A 21,153-nucleotide genomic window follows, 5' to 3' on the forward strand; every position below is an offset into this window, starting at 1 on the left:
TCTAGGGTGGATCTGGTACATTGTCATCGCCCAGGCCTGAATGGACTCTAAATAAATATTCTCTGAATCTAAAGTAATCTCTTTTATTAAACCAACACGACGGACACGTTCTAATAACTGATAGCTAGAGGTTAAATATTCTAAACACCTGGTAGACAAACGTTTAGGATTTAATTGAATAAAGAATGTTATTATCATGTTAAATCAATCCATTTTTACTTGGCTTGGAATTTGGACATTTCCAAATAGGCACATGGTTCAGGATGAGATCCATTCTAGAACTGGTTCTGATACACAATCAAAGGTAAACTATAGCAACAACGTAGCAACAGGTTTATTCAGGAGAATCAACCAGAAGAGAGTTTTGTTCCAGGCTTCTATCAGAGGCCACACACAGTATAAAGGGCTTCCCTATAGTCACCCTATAGTCACCCTGTTCCCTATAGTCACCCTATAGTCACCCTATAGTCACCCTATAGTCACCCTGTTCCCTATAGTCACCCTATAGTCACCCTGTTCCCTATAGTCACCCTATAGTCACCCTGTTCCCTATAGTCACCCTATAGTCACCCTGTTCCCTATAGTCACCCTATAGTCACCCTGTTCCCTATAGTCACCCTATAGTCACCCTGTTCCCTATAGTCACCCTATAGTCACCCTGTTCCCTATAGTCACCCTGTTCCCTATAGTCACCCTGTTCCCTATAGTCACCCTATAGTCACCCTGTTCCCTATAGTCACCCTATAGTCACCCTGTTCCCTATAGTCACCCTATAGTCACCCTGTTCCCTATAGTCACCCTATAGTCACCCTGTTCCCTATAGTAACCCTGTTCCCTATAGTCACCCTGTTCCCTATAGTCACCCTGTTCCCTATAGTCACCCTATAGTCACCCTGTTCCCTATAGTCACCCTGTTCCCTATAGTCACCCTGTTCCCTATAGTAACCCTGTTCCCTATAGTCACCCTGTTCCCTATAGTCACCCTGTTCCCTATAGTCACCCTGTTCCCTATAGTCACCCTGTAGTCACCCTGTTCCCTATAGTCACCCTGTTCCCTATAGTCACCCTGTTCCCTATAGTCACCCTGTAGTCACCCTGTTCCCTATAGTCACCCTGTTCCCTATAGTCACCCTGTTCCCTATAGTCACCCTGTAGTCACCCTGTTCCCTATAGTCACCCTGTTCCCTATAGTCACCCTGTTCCCTATAGTCACCCTGTTCCCTATAGTCACCCTGTAGTCACCCTGTTCCCTATAGTCACCCTGTTCCCTATAGTCACCCTGTTCCCTATAGTCACCCTGTAGTCACCCTGTTCCCTATAGTCACCCTGTTCCCTATAGTCACCCTGTAGTCACCCTGTTCCCTATAGTCACCCTGTTCCCTATAGTCACCCTGTTCCCTATAGTCACCCTGTTCCCTATAGTAACCCTGTTCCCTATAGTCACCCTGTTCCCTATAGTAACCCTGTTCCCTATAGTCACCCTGTTCCCTATAGTCACCCTGTTCCCTATAGTCACCCTGTTCCCTATAGTCACCCTATAGTCACCCTATAGTCACCCTGTTCCCTATAGTCACCCTGTTCCCTATAGTAACCCTGTTCCCTATAGTCACCCTGTTCCCTATAGTCACCCTGTTCCCTATAGTAACCCTGTTCCCTATAGTCACCCTGTAGTCACCCTGTTCCCAATAGTCACCCTGTTCCCTATAGTCACCCTGTTCCCTATAGTCACCCTGTAGTCACCCTGTTCCCTATAGTCACCCTGTTCCCTATAGTCACCCTGTTCCCTATAGTCACCCTGTAGTCACCCTGTTCCCTATAGTCACCCTGTTCCCTATAGTCACCCTGTTCCCTATAGTCACCCTGTTCCCTATAGTCACCCTGTTCCCTATAGTCACCCTGCTCCCTATAGTCACCCTGTTCCCTATAGTCACCCTGTTCCCTATAGTCACCCTATAGTCACCCTGTTCCCTATAGTCACCCTGTTCCCTATAGTCACCCTGTTCCCTATAGTCACCCTATAGTCACCCTGTTCCCTATAGTAACTCTGTTCCCTATAGTCACCCTGTTCCCTATAGTCACCCTGTTCTCTATAGTCACCCTGTTCCCTATAGTCACCCTGTTCCCTATAGTAACCCTGTTCCCTATAGTCACCCTGTTCCCTATAGTCACCCTGTTCCCTATAGTCACCCTGTTCTCTATAGTCACCCTGTTCCCTATAGTCACCCTGTTCCCTATAGTCACCCTGTTCTCTATAGTCACCCTGTTCCCTATAGTAACCCTGTTCCCTATAGTAACCCTGTTCCCTATAGTCACCCTGTTCCCTATAATAACCCTGTTCCCTAGAGTCACCCTGTTCCCTATAGTCACCCTGTTCCCTATAGTCACCCTGTTCCCTATAGTCACCCTGTTCCCTATAGTCACCCTGTTCTCTATAGTAACCCTGTTCCCTATAATAACCCTGTTCCCTATAGTCACCCTGTTCTCTATAGTCACCCTGTTCCCTATAGTCACCCTGTTCTCTATAGTCACCCTGTTCCCTATAATAACCCTGTTCCCTATAGTCACCCTGTTCTCTATAGTAACCCTGTTCCCTATAATAACCCTGTTCCCTATAGTCACCCTGTTCTCTATAGTCACCCTGTTCCCTATAATAACCCTGTTCCCTATAATAACCCTGTTCCCTATAGTCACCCTGTTCCCTATAGTAACCCTGTTCCCTATAGTCACCCTGTTCCCTATAGTCACCCTGTTCCCTATAGTCACCCTGTTCCCTATAGTAACCCTGTTCCCTATGGTGCTGGTCATGATTAGTGCACTATAGGGCCCTGGAATACACCCATAGTAATGTCCTCTTAACACACAACGCCATTTCTCCTTGTTTGTTCAAAAGTTTTTAAAATACATAAAAATTTGTTAACAAATTATCAAATCAACTTCTCAACATAAGATCTGTCTCAAATAGAGAGACTACAGCAAAACGATATGAAAATCAACCAAGTGAAGCTCGTGATTGTAATGGACCTTTCAACGCAGTGTATTATCGATTACAGATCAATACATCAATCAATATATTAGTATAATCAGTAGCCAGATGTTGATGGTGGCGGCAGGCTACAGCAGGGGAAATTATGAATAAATACAACCAGCTGGTCACTGTGGACTGGCTTCATGATAACTGCTGATATGGGTTGGGATTAGGAGTCAAGGGGTTAAAAATCACACTTGTAGGTTAGAGATCAGGGGTTAGAGGTCAGGGATTAGAGGTCAGGGATTAGGAGTCAAGGGGTTAAAAATCACACTTGTAGGTTAGAGGTCAGGGGTTAGAGATCAAGTGTTAGAGGTCAGGGATTAGAGGTCAGGGATGAGGAGTCAAGGGGTTAAAAATCACACTTGTAGGTTAGAGTTCAGGGGTTAGAGTTCAGGGGTTAGAGATCAGGGATTAGGTTTCAAGGGGTTAAAAATCAGGCTTGTAGGTTAGAGGTTAGGGGTTAAAGGTCACTTCTCCAGTCTCTTGGCCACATCCAGGTAAGCCATCTCTATCTCGTTGTCGGCAGCGCAGGTGTTGGTGAACTCGTCTCGTGTGTAGGCATTCTTCAGATAGCGCCACACCCCACCCAGCTCAGACGGAATCTCATAGTTACGATACTTCTTAGCAACCACCTAGTAACAAAACACAGAGTCTGTGAGCCTCTGTCTGTCTGTCTGTCTGTCTGTCTGTCTGTCTGTCTGTCTGTCTGTCTGTCTGTCTGTCTGTCTGTCTGTCTGTCTGTCTGTCTGTCTGTCTGTCTGTCTGTCTGTCTGTCTGTCTGTCTGTCTGTCTGTCTGTCTGTCTGTCTGTCTGTCTGTCTGTCTGTCTGTCTGTCTGTCTGTCTGTCTGTCTGTCTGTCTGTCTGTCTGTCTGTCTGTCTGTCTGTCTGTCTGTCTGTCTGTCTGTCTGTCTGTCTGTCTGTCTGTCTGTCTGTCTGTCTGTCTGTCTGTCTGTCTGTCTGTCTGTCTGTCTGTCTGTCTGTCTGTCTGTCTGTCTGTCTGTCTGTCTGTCTGTCTGTCTGTCTGTCTGTCTGTCTGTCTGTCTGTCTGTCTGTCTGTCTGTCTGTCTGTCTGTCTGTCTGTCTGTCTGTGTGTGTGTGTGTGTGTGTGTGTGTGTGTGTGTGTGTGTGTGTGTGTGTGTGTGTGTGTGTGTGTGTGTGTGTGTGTGTGTGTGTGTGTGTGTGTGTGTGTGTGTGTGTGTGTGTGTGTGTGTGTGTGTGTGTGTACCTTGACTATATGTAGTTGGGGCAGTAGGTTGCAGTCAGCCAGGGTGAGGTGTGTGTGTGTGTACCTTGACTATATGTAGTTTGGGCAGTAGGTTGCAGTCAGCCAGGGTGAGGTGTGTGTGTGTGTACCTTGACTATATGTAGTTTGGGCAGTAGGTTGCAGTCAGCCAGGGTGAGGTGTGTGTGTGTGTACCTTGACTATATGTAGTTTGGGCAGTAGGTTGCAGTCAGCCAGGGTGAGGGGTGTGTGTGTGTGTGTGTGTGTGTGTGTGTGTGTGTGTGTGTGTGTGTGTGTGTGTGTGTGTGTGTGTGTGTGTGTGTGTGTGTGTGTGTGTGTGTGTGTGTGTGTGTACCTTGACTATATGTAGTTTGGGCAGTAGGTTGCAGTCAGCCAGGGTAAGCTCATCTCCATCCAGGAAGCGTCTTGTGGACCCCCTCTCCTCCTCCATGCTGTCTGCATCGATCTCCTCTGGGAGGGGACCAGCCAGGTAGTCATCTAACTTCTTCAGTGCCTTCAGCAGACCCTTCTCCAGGACTAGAAGGGAGAGAGAGATTTTAGTCCATTTGTCATATAAAGAGAAATCAGGAAAAGGGAGCACATCTCCATTATATCCACCAGGTGGCAGCACAGGACAGTACGGTCAGCACAGGACAGTACGGTCATCTCCATTATATCCACCAGGTGGCAGTACAGGGCAGTACGGTCAGCACAGGACAGTATGGTCATCTTCATCATATCCACTAGGTGGCAGTACAGGACAGTACAGTCATCTCCATCATATCCACCAGGTGGCAGCACAGGACAGTATGGTCAGTACAGGACAGTATGGTCAGTACAGGACAGTATGGTCATCTCCATCATATCCACTAGGTGGCAGTACAGGACAGTATGGTCAGTACAGGACAGTATGGTCAGTACAGGACAGTATGGTCAGTACAGGACAGTATGGTCAGTACAGGACAGTACAGTCATCTCCATCATATCCACTAGGTGGCAGTACAGGACATTATGGTCAGTACAGGGCAGTACGGTTATCTTCATCATATCCACTAGGTGGCAGTACAGGACATTATGGTCAGTACAGGACAGTATGGTCAGTACAGGACAGTATGGTCAGTACAGGACAGTACGGTCATCTCCATTATATCCACCAAGTGGCAGTACAGGGCAGTACGGTCATCTTCATCATATCCACTAGGTGGCAGTACAGGACAGTATGGTCAGTACAGGACAGTATGGTCAGTACAGGACAGTACGGTCAGTACAGGACAGTACGGTCAGTACAGGACAGTATGGTCAGTACAGGACAGTATGGTCAGTACAGGACAGTATGGTCAGTACAGGACAGTATGGTCAGTACAGGACAGTACGGTCAGTACAGGACAGTATGGTCAGTACAGGACAGTATGGTCAGCACAGGACAGTATGGTCAGTACAGGACAGTACGGTCATCTCCATCATATCCACTAGGTGGCAGTACAGGACAGTATGGTCAGTACAGGACAGTACGGTCATCTCCATCATATCCACTAGGTGGCAGTACAGGACAGTACGGTCATCTCCATCATATCCACTAGGTGGCAGTACAGGACAGTATGGTCATCTTCATCATATCCACCAGGTGGCAGAACAGGACAGTATGGTCAGTACAGGACAGTACGGTCAGTACAGGACAGTATGGTCAGTACAGGACAGTATGGTCAGCACAGGACAGTATGGTCAGTACAGGACAGTATGGTCAGTACAGGACAGTACGGTCAGTACAGGACAGTATGGTCATCTCCATTATATCCACCAGGTGGCAGTACAGGACAGTACGGTCATCTCCATTATATCCACCAGGTTGCAGTACAGGACAGTACACAGCCACAGCAGGCCAAAGCCAGGTTCCTTCTGTGCAGCAGGATTGATTCTGCTACCATTTAGTGGCAGCTAACAGTTGGACATGTCTGATATTGCTTCTGATATTTACACTAGTTTAAAAAGTCAATCTCATTTTTATTTTTTTATTTCACCTTTATTTAACCAGGTAGGCAAGTTGAGAACAAGTTCTCATTTACAATTGCGACCTGGCCAAGATAAAGCAAAGCAGTTCGACAGATACAACGACACAGAGTTACACATGGAGTAAAACAAACATACAGTCAATAATACAGTATAAACAAGTCTATATACGATGTGAGCAAATGAGGTGAGATAAGGGAGGTAAAGGCAAAAAAGGCCATGGTGGCAAAGTAAATACAATATAGCAAGTAAAACACTGGAATGGTAGTTTTGCAATGGAAGAATGAGACTAAACCTGCTAAATGTAAGTATGAGACACAATAATAACGTATCGCAACCTACGGCCCTTCCACAAAGTTCAATGATATAGTGACAGAAGTTTGCAGAGGGATCGAGGTTAGGCCATAGGAATCAGAACACTAGAATGGACATGAACCTTGTTATGATGGGATGAAGGTCAGCCATGCTGGTCAGGGAGATGGTCAACCATGGTTTGTCAGTGCTGTGATAAGATAGTGTAAAATAATGAATTTGTACTGTGTGTCTGTACTGTGTGCTTGTACTGTGTGCTATCTGTTTATACTACAGCTCAGACACCCATGCATACTCCACAAGACATGTTCTAGGGGTTAGGGTTAAGGGTAGGGGTCAGAGGTTAGGCTATGTGTCCTACCTCCATTAGCTTGGTGTTCTAAGTGTTAGGGTTAAGGGTAGGGGTCAGGGGTTAGGCTGTGTCCTACCTCCATTAGCTTGTTGTTCTAAGTGTTAGGGTTAAGGGTAGGGGTCAGGGGTTAGGCTATGTGTCCTACCTCCATTAGCTTGGTGTTCTAAGTGTTAGGGTTAAGGGTAGGGGTCAGGGGTTAGACTGTGTCCTACCTCCATTAGCTTGGTGTTCTAAGTGTTAGGGTTAAGGGTAGGGGTGAGGGGTTAGACTATGTGTCCTACCTCCATTAGCTTGGTGTTGTAAGTGTTAGGGTTAAGGGTAGGGGTCAGGGGTTAGACTATGTGTCCTACCTCCATTAGCTTCAGGCTTGGTGTTCTAAGTGTTAGGGTTAAGGGTAGGGGTCAGGGGTTAGACTGTGTCCTACCTCCATTAGCTTGGTGTTCTAAGTGTTAGGGTTAAGGGTAGGGGTCAGGGGTTAGACTATGTGTCCTACCTCCATTAGCTTGGTGTTGTAAGTGTTAGGGTTAAGGGTAGGGGTCAGGGGTTAGACTATGTGTCCTACCTCCATTAGCTTGGTGTTCTAAGTGTTAGGGTTAAGGGTAGGGGTCAGGGGTTAGACTATGTGTCCTACCTCCATTAGCTTGGTGTTCTAAGTGTTAGGGTTAAGGGTAGGGGTCAGGGGTTAGACTATGTGTCCTACCTCCATTAGCTTCAGGTTTGGTGTTCTAAGTGTTAGGGTTAAGGGTAGGGGTCAGGGGTTAGACTATGTGTCCTACCTCCATTAGCTTCAGGCTTGGTGTTCTAAGTGTTAGGGTTAAGGGTAGGGGTCAGGGGTTAGACTATGTGTCCTACCTCCATTAGCTTCAGGCTTGGTGTTCTAAGTGTTAGGGTTAAGGGTTAAGGGTCAGGGGTTAGACTATGTGTCCTACCTCCATTAGCTTCAGGCTTGGTGTTCTAAGTGTTAGGGTTAAGGGTAGGGGTCAGGGGTTAGACTATGTGTCCTACCTCCATTAGCTTGGTGTTCTAAGTGTTAGGGTTAAGGGTTAAGGGTAGGGGTTAGACTATGTGCCCTACCTCCATTAGCTTCAGGCTTGGTGTTCTAAGTGTTAGGGTTAAGGGTAGGGGTCAGGGGTTAGACTATGTGTCCTACCTCCATTAGCTTCAGGCTTGGTGTTCTAAGTGTTAGGGTTAAGGGTAGGGGTCAGGGGTTAGACTATGTGTCCTACCTCCATTAGCTTCAGGCTTGGTGTTCTAAGGGTTAAGGGTTAAGGGTATGGGTCAGGGGTTAGACTATGTGTCCTACCTCCATTAGCTTCAGGCTTGGTGTTCTAAGTGTTAGGGTTAAGGGTAGGGGTCAGGGGTTAGACTATGTGTCCTACCTCCATTAGCTTTGTGTTGTAAGTGTTAGGGTTAAGGGTAGGGGTCAGGGGTTAGACTATGTGTCCTACCTCCATTAGCTTCAGGCTTGGTGTTCTAAGTGTTAGGGTTAAAGGTAGGGGTCAGGGGTTAGACTATGTGTCCTACCTCCATTAGCTTGGTGTTCTAAGTGTTAGGGTTAAGGGTTAAGGGTAGGGGTTAGACTATGTGTCCTACCTCCATTAGCTTCAGGCTTGGTGTTCTAAGTGTTAGGGTTAAGGGTAGGGGTCAGGGGTTAGACTATGTGTCCTACCTCCATTAGCTTCAGGCTTGGTGTTCTAAGTGTTAGGGTTAAGGGTAGGGGTCAGGGGTTAGACTATGTGTCCTACCTCCATTAGCTTGGTGTTCTAAGTGTTAGGGTTAAGGGTTAAGGGTAGGGGTTAGACTATGTGTCCTACCTCCATTAGCTTCAGGCTTGGTGTTCTAAGTGTTAGGGTTAAGGGTAGGGGTCAGGGGTTAGACTATGTGTCCTACCTCCATTAGCTTCAGGCTTGGTGTTCTAAGTGTTAGGGTTAAGGGTAGGGGTCAGGGGTTAGACTATGTGTCCTACCTCCATTAGCTTCAGGCTTGGTGTTCTAAGTGTTAGGGTTAAGGGTAGGGGTCAGGGGTTAGACTATGTGTCCTACCTCCATTAGCTTCAGGCTTGGTGTTCTAAGTGTTAGGGTTAAGGGTAGGGGTCAGGGGTTAGACTATGTGTCCTACCTCCATTAGCTTCAGGCTTGGTGTTCTAAGTGTTAGGGTTAAGGGTAGGGGTCAGAGGTTAGACTATGTGTCCTACCTCCATTACCTTCAGGCTTGGTGTTCTAAGTGTTAGGGTTAAGGGTAGGGGTCAGGGGTTAGACTATGTGTCCTACCTCCATTAGCTTCAGGCTTGGTGTTCTAAGTGTTAGGATTAAGGGTAGGGGTCAGGGGTTAGACTATGTGTCCTACCTCCATTAGCTTCAGGCTTGGTGTTCTAAGGGTTAAGGGTTAAGGGTATGGGTCAGGGGTTAGACTATGTGTCCTACCTCCATTAGCTTCAGGCTTGGTGTTCTAAGTGTTAGGGTTAAGGGTAGGGGTCAGGGGTTAGACTATGTGTCCTACCTCCATTAGCTTGGTGTTCTAAGTGTTAGGGTTAAGGGTTAAGGGTAGGGGTTAGACTATGTGTCCTACCTCCATTAGCTTCAGGCTTGGTGTTCTAAGTGTTAGGGTTAAGGGTAGGGGTCAGGGGTTAGACTATGTGTCCTACCTCCATTAGCTTCAGGCTTGGTGTTCTAAGTGTTAGGGTTAAGGGTAGGGGTCAGGGGTTAGACTATGTGTCCTACCTCCATTAGCTTCAGGCTTGGTGTTCTAAGTGTTAGAGTTAAGGGTAGGGGTCAGGGGTTAGACTATGTGTCCTACCTCCATTAGCTTCAGGCTTGGTGTTCTAAGTGTTAGGGTTAAGGGTAGGGGTCAGGGGTTAGACTATGTGTCCTACCTCCATTAGCTTCAGGCTTGGTGTTCTAAGTGTTAGGGTTAAGGGTAGGGGTCAGGTGTTAGACTATGTGTCCTACCTCCATTAGCTTCAGGCTTGGTGTTCTAAGTGTTAGGGTTAAGGGTAGGGGTCAGGGGTTAGACTATGTGTCCTACCTCCATTAGCTTCAGGCTTGGTGTTCTAAGTGTTAGAGTTAAGGGTAGGGGTCAGGGGTTAGACTATGTGTCCTACCTCCATTAGCTTCAGGCTTGGTGTTCTAAGTGTTAGGGTTAAGGGTAGGGGTCAGGGTTAGACTATGTGTCCTACCTCCATTAGCTTCAGGCTTGGTGTTCTAAGTGTTAGGGTTAAGGGTAGGGGTCAGGGGTTAGACTATGTGTCCTACCTCCATTAGCTTCAGGCTTGGTGTTCTAAGTGTTAGGGTTAAGGGTAGGGGTCAGGGGTTAGACTATGTGTCCTACCTCCATTATCTTCAGGCTTGGTGTTCTAAGTGTTAGGGTTAAGGGTAGGGGTCAGGGGTTAGACTATGTGTCCTACCTCCATTAGCTTCAGGCTTGGTGTTCTAAGTGTTAGGGTTAAGGGTAGGGGTCAGGGGTTAGACTATGTGTCCTACCTCCATTAGCTTCAGGCTTGGTGAGATAAAGTGTTAGGGTTAAGGGTAGGGGTCAGGGGTTAGACTATGTGTCCTACCTCCATTACCTTCAGGCTTGGTGTTCTAAGTGTTAGGGTTAAGGGTAGGGGTCAGGGGTTAGACTATGTGTCCTACCTCCATTAGCTTCAGGCTTGGTGTTCTAAGTGTTAGGATTAAGGGTAGGGGTCAGGGGTTAGACTATGTGTCCTACCTCCATTAGCTTCAGGCTTGGTGTTCTAAGGGTTAAGGGTTAAGGGTATGGGTCAGGGGTTAGACTATGTGTCCTACCTCCATTAGCTTCAGGCTTGGTGTTCTAAGTGTTAGGGTTAAGGGTAGGGGTCAGGGGTTAGACTATGTGTCCTACCTCCATTAGCTTTGTGTTGTAAGTGTTAGGGTTAAGGGTAGGGGTCAGGGGTTAGACTATGTGTCCTACCTCCATTAGCTTCAGGCTTGGTGTTCTAAGTGTTAGGGTTAAGGGTAGGGGTCAGGGGTTAGACTATGTGTCCTACCTCCATTAGCTTCAGGCTTGGTGTTCTAAGTGTTAGGGTTAAAGGTAGGGGTCAGGGGTTAGACTATGTGTCCTACCTCCATTAGCTTGGTGTTCTAAGTGTTAGGGTTAAGGGTTAAGGGTAGGGGTTAGACTATGTGTCCTACCTCCATTAGCTTCAGGCTTGGTGTTCTACGTGTTAGGGTTAAGGGTAGGGGTTAGGGGTTAGACTATGTGTCCTACCTCCATTAGCTTCAGGCTTGGTGTTCTAAGTGTTAGGGTTAAGGGTAGGGGTCAGGGGTTAGACTATGTGTCCTACCTCCATTAGCTTGGTGTTCTAAGTGTTAGGGTTAAGGGTTAAGGGTAGGGGTTAGACTATGTGTCCTACCTCCATTAGCTTCAGGCTTGGTGTTCTAAGTGTTAGGGTTAAGGGTAGGGTCAGGGGTTAGACTATGTGTCCTACCTCCATTAGCTTCAGGCTTGGTGTTCTAAGTGTTAGGGTTAAGGGTAGGGGTCAGGGGTTAGACTATGTGTCCTACCTCCATTAGCTTCAGGCTTGGTGTTCTAAGTGTTAGAGTTAAGGGGGTCAGGGTTAGACTATGTGTCCTACCTCCATTAGCTTCAGGCTTGGTGTTCTAAGTGTTAGGGTTAGGGTAGGGGTCAGGGGTTAGACTATGTCCTACCTCCATTAGCTTCAGGCTTGGTGTTCTAAGTGTTAGGGTTAAGGGTAGGGGTCAGGTGTTAGACTATGTGTCCTACCTCCATTAGCTTCAGGCTTGGTGTTCTAAGTGTTAGGGTTAAGGGTAGGGGTCAGGGGTTAGACTATGTGTCCTACCTCCATTAGCTTCAGGCTTGGTGTTCTAAGTGTTAGAGTTAAGGGTAGGGGTCAGGGGTTAGACTATGTGTCCTACCTCCATTAGCTTCAGGCTTGGTGTTCTAAGTGTTAGGGTTAAGGGTAGGGGTCAGGGTTAGACTATGTGTCCTACCTCCATTATCTTCAGGCTTGGTGTTCTAAGTGTTAGGGTTAAGGGTAGGGTTCAGGGTTAGACTATGTGTCCTACCTCCATTAGCTTCAGGCTTGGTGTTCTAAGTGTTAGGGTTAAGGGTAGGGGTCAGGGGTTAGACTATGTGTCCTACCTCCATTATCTTCAGGCTTGGTGTTCTAAGTGTTAGGGTTAAGGGGGTTAGACTATGTGTCCTACCTCCATTATCTTCAGGGTTAGGGTTAAGGGGTAGGGGTCAGGGGTTAGACTATGTGTCCTACCTCCATTAGCTTCAGGCTTGGTGTTCTAAGTGTTAGGGTTAAGGGTAGGGGTCAGGGCTTAGACTATGTGTCCTACCTCCATTAGCTTCAGGCTTGGTGTTCTAAGTGTTAGGGTTAAGGGTAGGGGTCAGGGGTTAGACTATGTGTCCTACCTCCATTACCTTCAGGCTTGGTGTTCTAAGTGTTAGGGTTAAGGGTAGGGGTCAGGGGTTAGACTATGTGTCCTACCTCCATTAGCTTCAGGCTTGGTGTTCTAAGTGTTAGGATTAAGGGTAGGGGTCAGGGGTTAGACTATGTGTCCTACCTCCATTAGCTTCAGGCTTGGTGTTCTAAGTGTTAGGGTTAAGGGTTAAGGGTATGGGTCAGGGGTTAGACTATGTGTCCTACCTCCATTAGCTTCAGGCTTGGTGTTCTAAGTGTTAGGGTTAAGGGTTAAGAGTCAGGGGTTAGACTATGTGTCCTACCTCCATTAGCTTCAGGCTTGGTGTTCTAAGTGTTAGGGTTAAGGGTAGGGGTCATGGGTTAGACTATGTGTCCTACCTCCATTAGCTTGGTGTTCTAAGTGTTAGGGTTAAGGGTTAAGGGTAGGGGTCAGGGGTTAGACTATGTGTCCTACCTCCATTAGCTTCAGGCTTGGTGTTCTTGATGTTAGGGTTAAGGGTAGGGGTCAGGGGTTAGACTGTGTCCTACCTCCATTAGCTTCAGGCTTGGTGTTCTAAGTGTTAGGGTTAAGGGTAGGGGTCAGGAGTTAGACTATGTGTCCTACCTCCATTAGCTTCAGGCTTGGTGTTCTAAGTGTTAGGGTTAAGGGTTAAGGGTAGGGGTCAGGGGTTAGACTATGTGTCCTACCTCCATTAGCTTCAGGCTTGGTGTTCTAAGTGTTAGGGTTAAGGCTAGGGGTCAGGGGTTAGACTATGTGTCCTACCTCCATTAGCTTCAGGCTTGGTGTTCTACGTGTTAGGGTTAAGGGTTAAGGGTAGGGGTCAGGGGTTAGACTATGTGTCCTACCATCATTAGCTTCAGGCTTGGTGTTCTTGATGTACGCTGAGAACTTGGCAAAGATGTTGTTTCCAGCTGTGTTGGACTCTCTCTGCTTGGCTGCCAACTTAGGATACCTGCAAGAGGAAGACACAGAGATACAGTCAGATACAGAGATACAGAGATACAGTGAGATACAGGAATACAGAGATACAGAGATACAGTCAGATACAGAGATGCAGTCAGATACAGAGATACAGTCAGATACAGTCAGATACAGTCAGATACAGAGATACAGAGATACAGAGATACAGTCAGATACAGAGATACAGAGATACAGTCAGATACAGAGATACAGAGATACAGTCAGATACAGAGATACAGAGATACAGAGATACAGTCAGATACAGAGATACAGTGAGATACAGAGATACAGAGATACAGTCAGATACAGAGATACAGAGATACAGTGAGATACAGAGATACAGAGATACAGTCAGATACAGAGATACAGTCAGATACAGAGATACATTCAGATACAGAGATACAATCAGATACAGTCAGATACAGAGATACAGTCAGATACAGAGATACAGAGATACAGAGATACAGAGATACAGAGATACAGTCAGATACAGAGATACAGTCAGATACAGAGATACAGAGATACAGTCAGATACAGGAATAGAGATACAGTCAGATACAGTCAGATACAGTCAGATACAGAGATACAGTCAGATACAGTCAGATACAGTCAGATACAGGAATAGAGATACAGTCAGATACAGAGATACAGTCAGATACAGGAATAGAGATACAGTCAGATACAGAGATACAGTCAGATACAGTCAGATACAGGAATACAGAGATACTAAGACACAATCAGACACAGTCAGACACAGAGACAGTGGAAAACACCTGGGTCCCAGTATCGTCTATTGAGCTGTATTCAGTGGATATCATCCAGCTGGATCAGGACTTGCACTGACACTACTTTGATGGCATATGAAGCCGAACGGTACAGAGGATTTCTGTGTGATACACATTATGGTTGGAGAGCTGCCTGTGTACAAGTTGACAGTGTTAGCTGGAGAGAGGACGTACTCCTAGGAAGATGTGTGACGTTGTGGTGTTGTATTCATACAGCGTGTTACTGTATCCTTACTTGGGTGGAGCCAGTACATCCTCCAGGAACTCTTCTATCTTGTTGATGTCTGTCTTCACCTCTCCATTAAATGTCAGGAAGGGAGGATGGGTCCCTGGGGCTAGGTTATGAAGGTCAGCTGGCTTCCTATTGGACAACATATAGATAGAGTTACTTCTAATTGGAGCAGAGAGGGTCAGGGTTTCTTCCTATTAAAGCAGAGAGAGACAGGGTTACTTCCTATTAAAGCAGAGAGAGACAGGGTTTCCTCCTATTAAAGCAGAGAGAGACAGGGTTTCCTCCTATTAAAGCAGAGAGAGACACGGTTTGTCCTCTGTGGTGTGTCCTCTTTCGCACATACCTCTTAAGCCCCTGTCCCGTAACCCTAACCCCTGGCATACCTCTTCAGCCCCCGTCCCTTAACCCCTAACCCCTGGCATACCTCTTTAGCCCCTGTCCCTTAACCCCTAACCCCTGGCATACCTCTCCAGCCCCCGTCCCTTAACCTCTAACCCCAAGGTGTATATCTTTAGCCCCTGTCCCTTAACCCCTAACCCCTGGCGTACCTCTTGAGGTCGACGGTGGTTACATTGAAGACCACTCCCTTCAGCCACAGGATCATGAAGAGACGCTGGGAGAACGGACAGTTCCCAATACTCTCTCCATCACTACCCGCCTAGAGAGAGAGAGCATCATCATTAGCAGCAGACTCATACATTTCCTCAGTGAAAACAATGTACTGAGCAAATGTCAAATAGGCTTTTTACCAAATTACCATACGACAGGCCACGTATTCACCCAGCACACCCTAATTGACAAACAAACTAAAACAAGGGCAATTTGCCTCAAGGTTCTGGAAAGTGTTGTTGGGGGTAAAACATACGACATTATAAAATCCATGTACACAAACAACAAGTGTGCGGTTAAAATTGGCAAACAATACACACATTTCTTTCCACAGGGCCGTGGGGTGAGACAGGGATGCAGCTTAAGCCCCACCTTCTTCAACATATATATCAAGGAAATGGCGAGGACACTGGAACAGTCTGCAGCACCCGGCCTCACCCTAATAGAATCTGAAGTCAAATGTCTACTGTTTGCTGATGATCTTGTGCCTCTGTCCCGAACCAATGAGGGCCTACAGCAGCACCTAGATCTTCTGCACAGATTCTGTCAGACCTGGGCCCTGACAGTAAATCTCAGTAAGACCAAAATAATGGTGTTCCAAAAAAGGTCCAGTCGCCAGGACCACAAATACAAATTCCATCTAGACACCGTTGTCCTAGAGCACACAAAAAACTATACATACCTTGGCCTAAAACATCAGCGCCACAGGTAACTTCCACAAAGCTGTGAACGATCTGAGAGACAAGGCAAGAAGGGCCTTCTTTGTCATCAAAAGGAACATCAAATTCAACATACCAACTAGGATCTGGCTAAAAATACTTGAATCAGTTATAGAACCCATTGCCCTTCATGGTTGTGAGGTCTGGGGTCCGCTCACCTACCAAGAATTCACTAAATGGGCAAACACCAAATTGAGTCTCTGCACATAGAATTCTGCCAAAATATTTTCTGTGTACCACGTAAAACACCAAATAATGCAGAGCAGAATTAGGCCGATACCCACTAATTATCAAAATCCAGAATAGAGACATTCAATTCTACAACCACCTAAAAGGAAGTGATTCCCAAACTTTCCATAACAAAGTCATCACCTACAAAGATATGAACCTGGAGAATAGTACCCTAAAGCAAGCTGGTCCTGGGGCTCTGTTCACAAACACAAACACACCCCACAGAGCCCCAGGACAGCAGCACAATTAGACCCAACCAAATCATGAGAAAACAAAAAGATAATTACTTAACACATTGGAAAGAATTTACCAAAAACTAAACTAGAATGCTATTTGGCTTTAAACAGAGAGTACACAGAGGCAGAATACCTGACCACTGTGACTGACCCAAACTCAAGGAAAGCTTTGACTATGTACAGACTCAGTGAGCATAGCCTTGCTATTGAGAAAGGCCGCCAGAGGCAGACCTGGCTCTCAAGAGAAGACAGTCTATGTGCACACTCCCCACACAATGAGGTGGAAACTGAGCTGCACTTCCTAACCTCCTGCCCAATGTATGACCATATTAGAGACACATATTTCCCTCAGATTACGCAGACCCACAAAGAATTCAAAAACAAATACAATTTTCCCATGTCTACTGGGTCCCATGTCTACTGGGTGAATGTCTACTGGGTCCCATGTCTACTGGGTGAAATACCAGTGTGACATCACAGCAGCAAGATGTGTGACCTGTTGCCACAAGAAAAGGGCAACCAGTGAAAAACAAACACCATTGTAAAAACAACCCATATTTATGTTTATTTATTTTCCATTTTGTACTTTAACTATTTGCACATCATTACAACACTGTATATAGACACAATAGGACATTTGAAATATCTTTATTCTCCCGAGTGGCGCAGAGGCGTCATTACAGACCCTGGGTCGATTCCAGGCTGTATCACAACCGGCTGTGATTGGGAGTCCCATAGGGAGGTGCATAATTGGCCCAGCGTCGCCCAGGCTTAGCCGGGTAGGCCGTCATTGTAAAAAATGATTTGTTCTTAACTGACTTGAAATAAATGTTTACTCTTCATTTTGTTTGTTTATTTTATATATTTTATATTATCACTTTCACTTGCTTTGGCAATGTAAAAATATGTTTCCCATGCCAATAAAGCCCTTAAATTGAAATGGAAATGAATTGAGAGAGAGAGAGAGAGAGAGAGAGAGAGAGAGAGAGAGAGGGGGGGGGTAAAGGGGAGAGAGAGATAGAGGGGAAGGGAGAGAGAGAGAGAGAGGGAGAGAGCGAAAAGTAGGGGGAGCGAGAGAGAACAGGGGAGAGAGAAGGAGGGGGAGAGAGAGAAGGGGAGAGAGAGAAGGGGTGATCAGGGGAGATCAGGTATCTCACTCTATGTGTGTGTGTGCGTGTGTGTGTAGTTTCCATAGCGGTGGAAACTAACCCAGTCACCTGACACCATGGACTGACTGAATTATGAATACTGATTCCGTTACATGCTTCATCGACCACAGAGATACCTTTACATAGCAATGGGCTGGGTATGGAGCTAGGGGTCTACAGGGCTGGGTATGGAGCTAGGGTCTACAGGGCTGGGTATGGAGCTAGGATCCACAGGGCTGGGTATGGAGCTAGGATGCACAGGGTTGGGTAAGGAGCTAGGGTCTACAGGGCTGGGTATGGAGCTAGGATCCACAGGGCTGGGTATGGAGCTAGGGGTCTACAGGGCTGGGTATGGAGCTAGCATCCACAGGCCTGGGTATGAAGCTAGGGTCCACAGGGCTGGGTATGGAGCTAAGATCTACAGGGCTGGGTGTGGAGCTAAGATCTACAGGGCTGTGTGTAGAGCTAAGAGTCTAAGGGCTGGGTATGGAGCTAAGATCCACAGGGCTGGGTATGGAGCTAGGGTCCACAGGGCTGGGTATGGAGCTAAGAGTCTCAGGGCTGGGTATGGAGCTAGGATCCACAGGGCTGGGTATGGAGCTAGGATGCACAGGGTTGGGTATGGAGCTAGGGTGTACAGGGCTGGGTATGGAGCTAGGATCCACAGGGCTGGCTATGGAGCTAAGATCTACAGGGCTGGGTGTGGAGCTAAGATCTACAGGGCTGTGTGTAGAGTTAAGAGTCTAAGGGCTGGGTATGGAGCTAAGATCCACAGGGCTGGGTATGGAGCTAAGAGTCTCAGGGCTGGGTATGGAGCTAGGGGCACTGGGCTGGGTATGGAGCTAGGATACACAGGGCTGGGTATGGAGCTAGGGTCTACACGGCTGGGTATGGAGCTAGGGTCTACACGGCTGGGTATGGAGCTAGGGTCTACATGGCTGGGTATGGAGCTAGGATCCACAGGGCTGGGTATGGAGCTAAGATCCACAGGGCTGGGTATGGAGTTATATCATATCATCACGGTGATAGATATCATCACGGTGATAGATATCATCACGGTGATAGATATCATCACGGTGATAGATATCATCACGGTGCAGTTATCATCACGGTGATAGATATCATCACGGTGATAGATATCATCACGGTGCAGTTGTCATCACGGTGATAGATATCATCACGGTGCAGTTATCATCACGGTGATAGATATCATCACGGTGATAGATATCATCACGGTGATAGATATCATCACGGTGCAGTTATCATCACGGTGCAGTTATCATCACGGTGATAGATATCATCACGGTGATAGATATCATCACGGTGATAGATATCATCACGGTGCAGTTGTCATCACGGTGATAGATATCATCACGGTGCAGTTGTCATCACGGTGATAGATATCATCACGGTGCAGTTGTCATCACGGTGCAGTTATGATCACGGTGATAGATATCATCACGGTGATAGATATCATCACGGTGCAGTTATCATCACGGTGATAGATATCATCACGGTGATAGATATCATCACGGTGCAGTTATCATCACGGTGATAGATATCATCACGGTGCAGTTATCATCACGGTGATAGATATCATCACGGTGCAGTTATCATCACGGTGATAGATATCATCACGGTGCAGTTATCATCACGGTGATAGATATCATCACGGTGCAGTTATCATCACGGTGATAGATATCATCATGGTGCAGTTATCATTGCGGTGATAGTTTTCATAGTACTATGTACTATGGTATGAATGAAAGTACCACGGTTAATTGCTGTAAGGGTAGCTAGTGTAGTATGGGGCGAGGCTAGCTAGCTATTGCAGTATGGGGTGTGGAGGTCAGGCTAGCTAGCATGTGTAATATGGGGTGTGGAGGTCAGGCTAGCTAGCGTGTGTAATATGGGGTGTGGAGGTCAGGCTAGCTATCTAGTGTAATATGGGGTGTGAAGGTCAGACTAGCTAGCATGTGTAATATGGGATGTGGAGGTCAGGCTAGCTAGCTAGTGTAGTATGGGGCAGGGAGGTCAGGATAGCTAGCTAGTGTAGTATGGGGCAGGGAGGTCAGGATAGCTAGCTAGTGTAGTATGGGCAGGGAGGTCAGGATAGCTAGCGTAGTATGGGGGGGCAGGGAGGTCAGGATAGCTAGTGTAGTATGGGGCAGGGAGGTCAGGATAGCTAGCTAGTGTAGTATGGGGCAGGGAGGTCAGGATAGCTAGCTAGTGTAGTATGGAGCAGGGAGGTCAGGATAGCTAGTGTAGTATGGGGCAGGGAGGTCAGGATAGCTAGTGTAGTATGGAGCAGGGAGGTCAGGATAGCTAGTGTAGTATGGGGCAGGGAGGTCAGGATAGCTAGTGTAGTATGGGGCAGGGAGGTCAGGATAGCTAGTGTAGTATGGGGCAGGGAGGTCAGGATAGCTAGTGTAGTACGGGGCAGGGAGGTCAGGATAGCTAGTGTAGTATGGGGCAGGGAGGTCAGGATAGCTAGTGGAGTATGGGGCAGGGAGGTCAGGATAGCTAGTGTAGATTGATGGACCACTGTATCTGATGAGCCACTGTCTCTGTACCATGCTGACTAGACTGTATGCCAATGCCCCCCCCCCTGCAGTGAAGCTTCTGTCTATGTGTGTGTGTGTGAGCGTGTACGTGCGCTCGTGCGTGTGTGCGTGTGTGCGTGTGTGTGTGTGTGTGTGTGTGTGTGTGTGTGTGTGTGTGTGTGTGTGTGTGTGTGTGTGTGTGTGTGTGTGTGTGTGTGTGTGTGTGTGTGTGTGTGTGTGTGTGTGTGTGTGTGTGTGTGTGTGTGTGTGTGTGTGTGTGTGTGTGTGTGTGTGTGTGTGTGTGTGTGCGTGCGTGCGTGTGTGTGTGTTGAAGCTTCTACAAGGGTATTGTTTGTTGCTGAGCTGAGTTCTATGGGTCCTGTGGTAACATAATACACTGCTGATCATAATAGATAGTCAACATCTAGAACACTGAGGACAATAGAACACGCTATAGAGGGACAGCAGGGCAGAGGACTGACCCTAATACACTGACCTGTACTATGCAAACACTTCATTTGCTCACTGCATCAATTTTTCAACATTTAGTGTACTTGAGGTTTAAAAGGCTTCCATAGTTTGTAATTTCCACTTTTACATTTCAGACTTTATTTTTCCTTTACTAAAAATGTATCCACTGCTACAAATTTATAATCCAAATTAATTATTCACATTTCCTGTTGCTGCAGGATTATTTTCCTGCTGTAGGAGACTGGCTCAGATTAAGATCCTACATCTGTCAGGCGTTCCTTGACTAAACTGACCAATACAAAAGCAGGATCAAGGAGTTAGGAGCCAGCTTAATTTGTCTAAATATTCAGAAAACCTTTTTTTTTTTCAAATCAACCAAAAACACAAATCAAAAGTTTCTTATGAAGCAGAAAAGGAGTAGTTGTTTTGGGTTATTGATCCTATTCTGGAACAACAATATAAACGCAACATGCAACGATTTCAATGATTTTACTGAGTTACAGTTCATATGAGGAAATCAGTCAATTGAAATGAATCCATTAGACCCTAATCTATAGATTTAACATGACTGGGAATACAGATGGACATACAGATGGACATACAGATGGACATACAGATGGACATACAGCTGGACTTACAGATGGACATACAGATGGACATACAGATGGACATACAGATGGACATACAGATGGACATACAGATGGACATACAGATGGACATACAGATGGACATACAGATGGACTTACAGATGGACATACAGATGGACATACAGATGGAATACAGATGGACTTACAGATGGACATACAGATGGACATACAGATGGACATACAGATGGACATACAGATGGACTTACAGATGGACATACAGATGGACATACAGATGGACA

General features: G+C 46.6%; 1 protein-coding gene across 2 annotated transcripts in view; it reads right to left on the reverse strand.

Moving 5' to 3' along the window:
• Positions 1-2,667: 2,667 nt before the first annotated feature.
• LOC123995484 (chloride intracellular channel protein 5-like) overlaps positions 2,668-21,153 on the reverse strand; it is an 89,937-nt gene continuing 71,451 nt past the window's right edge. For both annotated transcript variants that reach the window (XM_046299132.1, XM_046299133.1), the window contains exons 2-6: positions 14,859-14,968; positions 14,314-14,439; positions 13,179-13,285; positions 4,607-4,788; positions 2,668-3,660 (exon numbers count right to left, since the gene is read on the reverse strand). In XM_046299132.1, coding sequence (XP_046155088.1) covers positions 3,496-3,660; positions 4,607-4,788; positions 13,179-13,285; positions 14,314-14,439; positions 14,859-14,968 — 690 coding nt within the window. In that variant the 3' untranslated portion in view covers positions 2,668-3,495. The remainder of the gene's footprint in view (positions 3,661-4,606; positions 4,789-13,178; positions 13,286-14,313; positions 14,440-14,858; positions 14,969-21,153) is intronic.

The sequence above is a fragment of the Oncorhynchus gorbuscha genome, linkage group LG14 (genome assembly GCF_021184085.1).
Source record: "Oncorhynchus gorbuscha isolate QuinsamMale2020 ecotype Even-year linkage group LG14, OgorEven_v1.0, whole genome shotgun sequence".
NCBI classification, from domain to species: domain Eukaryota; kingdom Metazoa; phylum Chordata; class Actinopteri; order Salmoniformes; family Salmonidae; genus Oncorhynchus; species Oncorhynchus gorbuscha.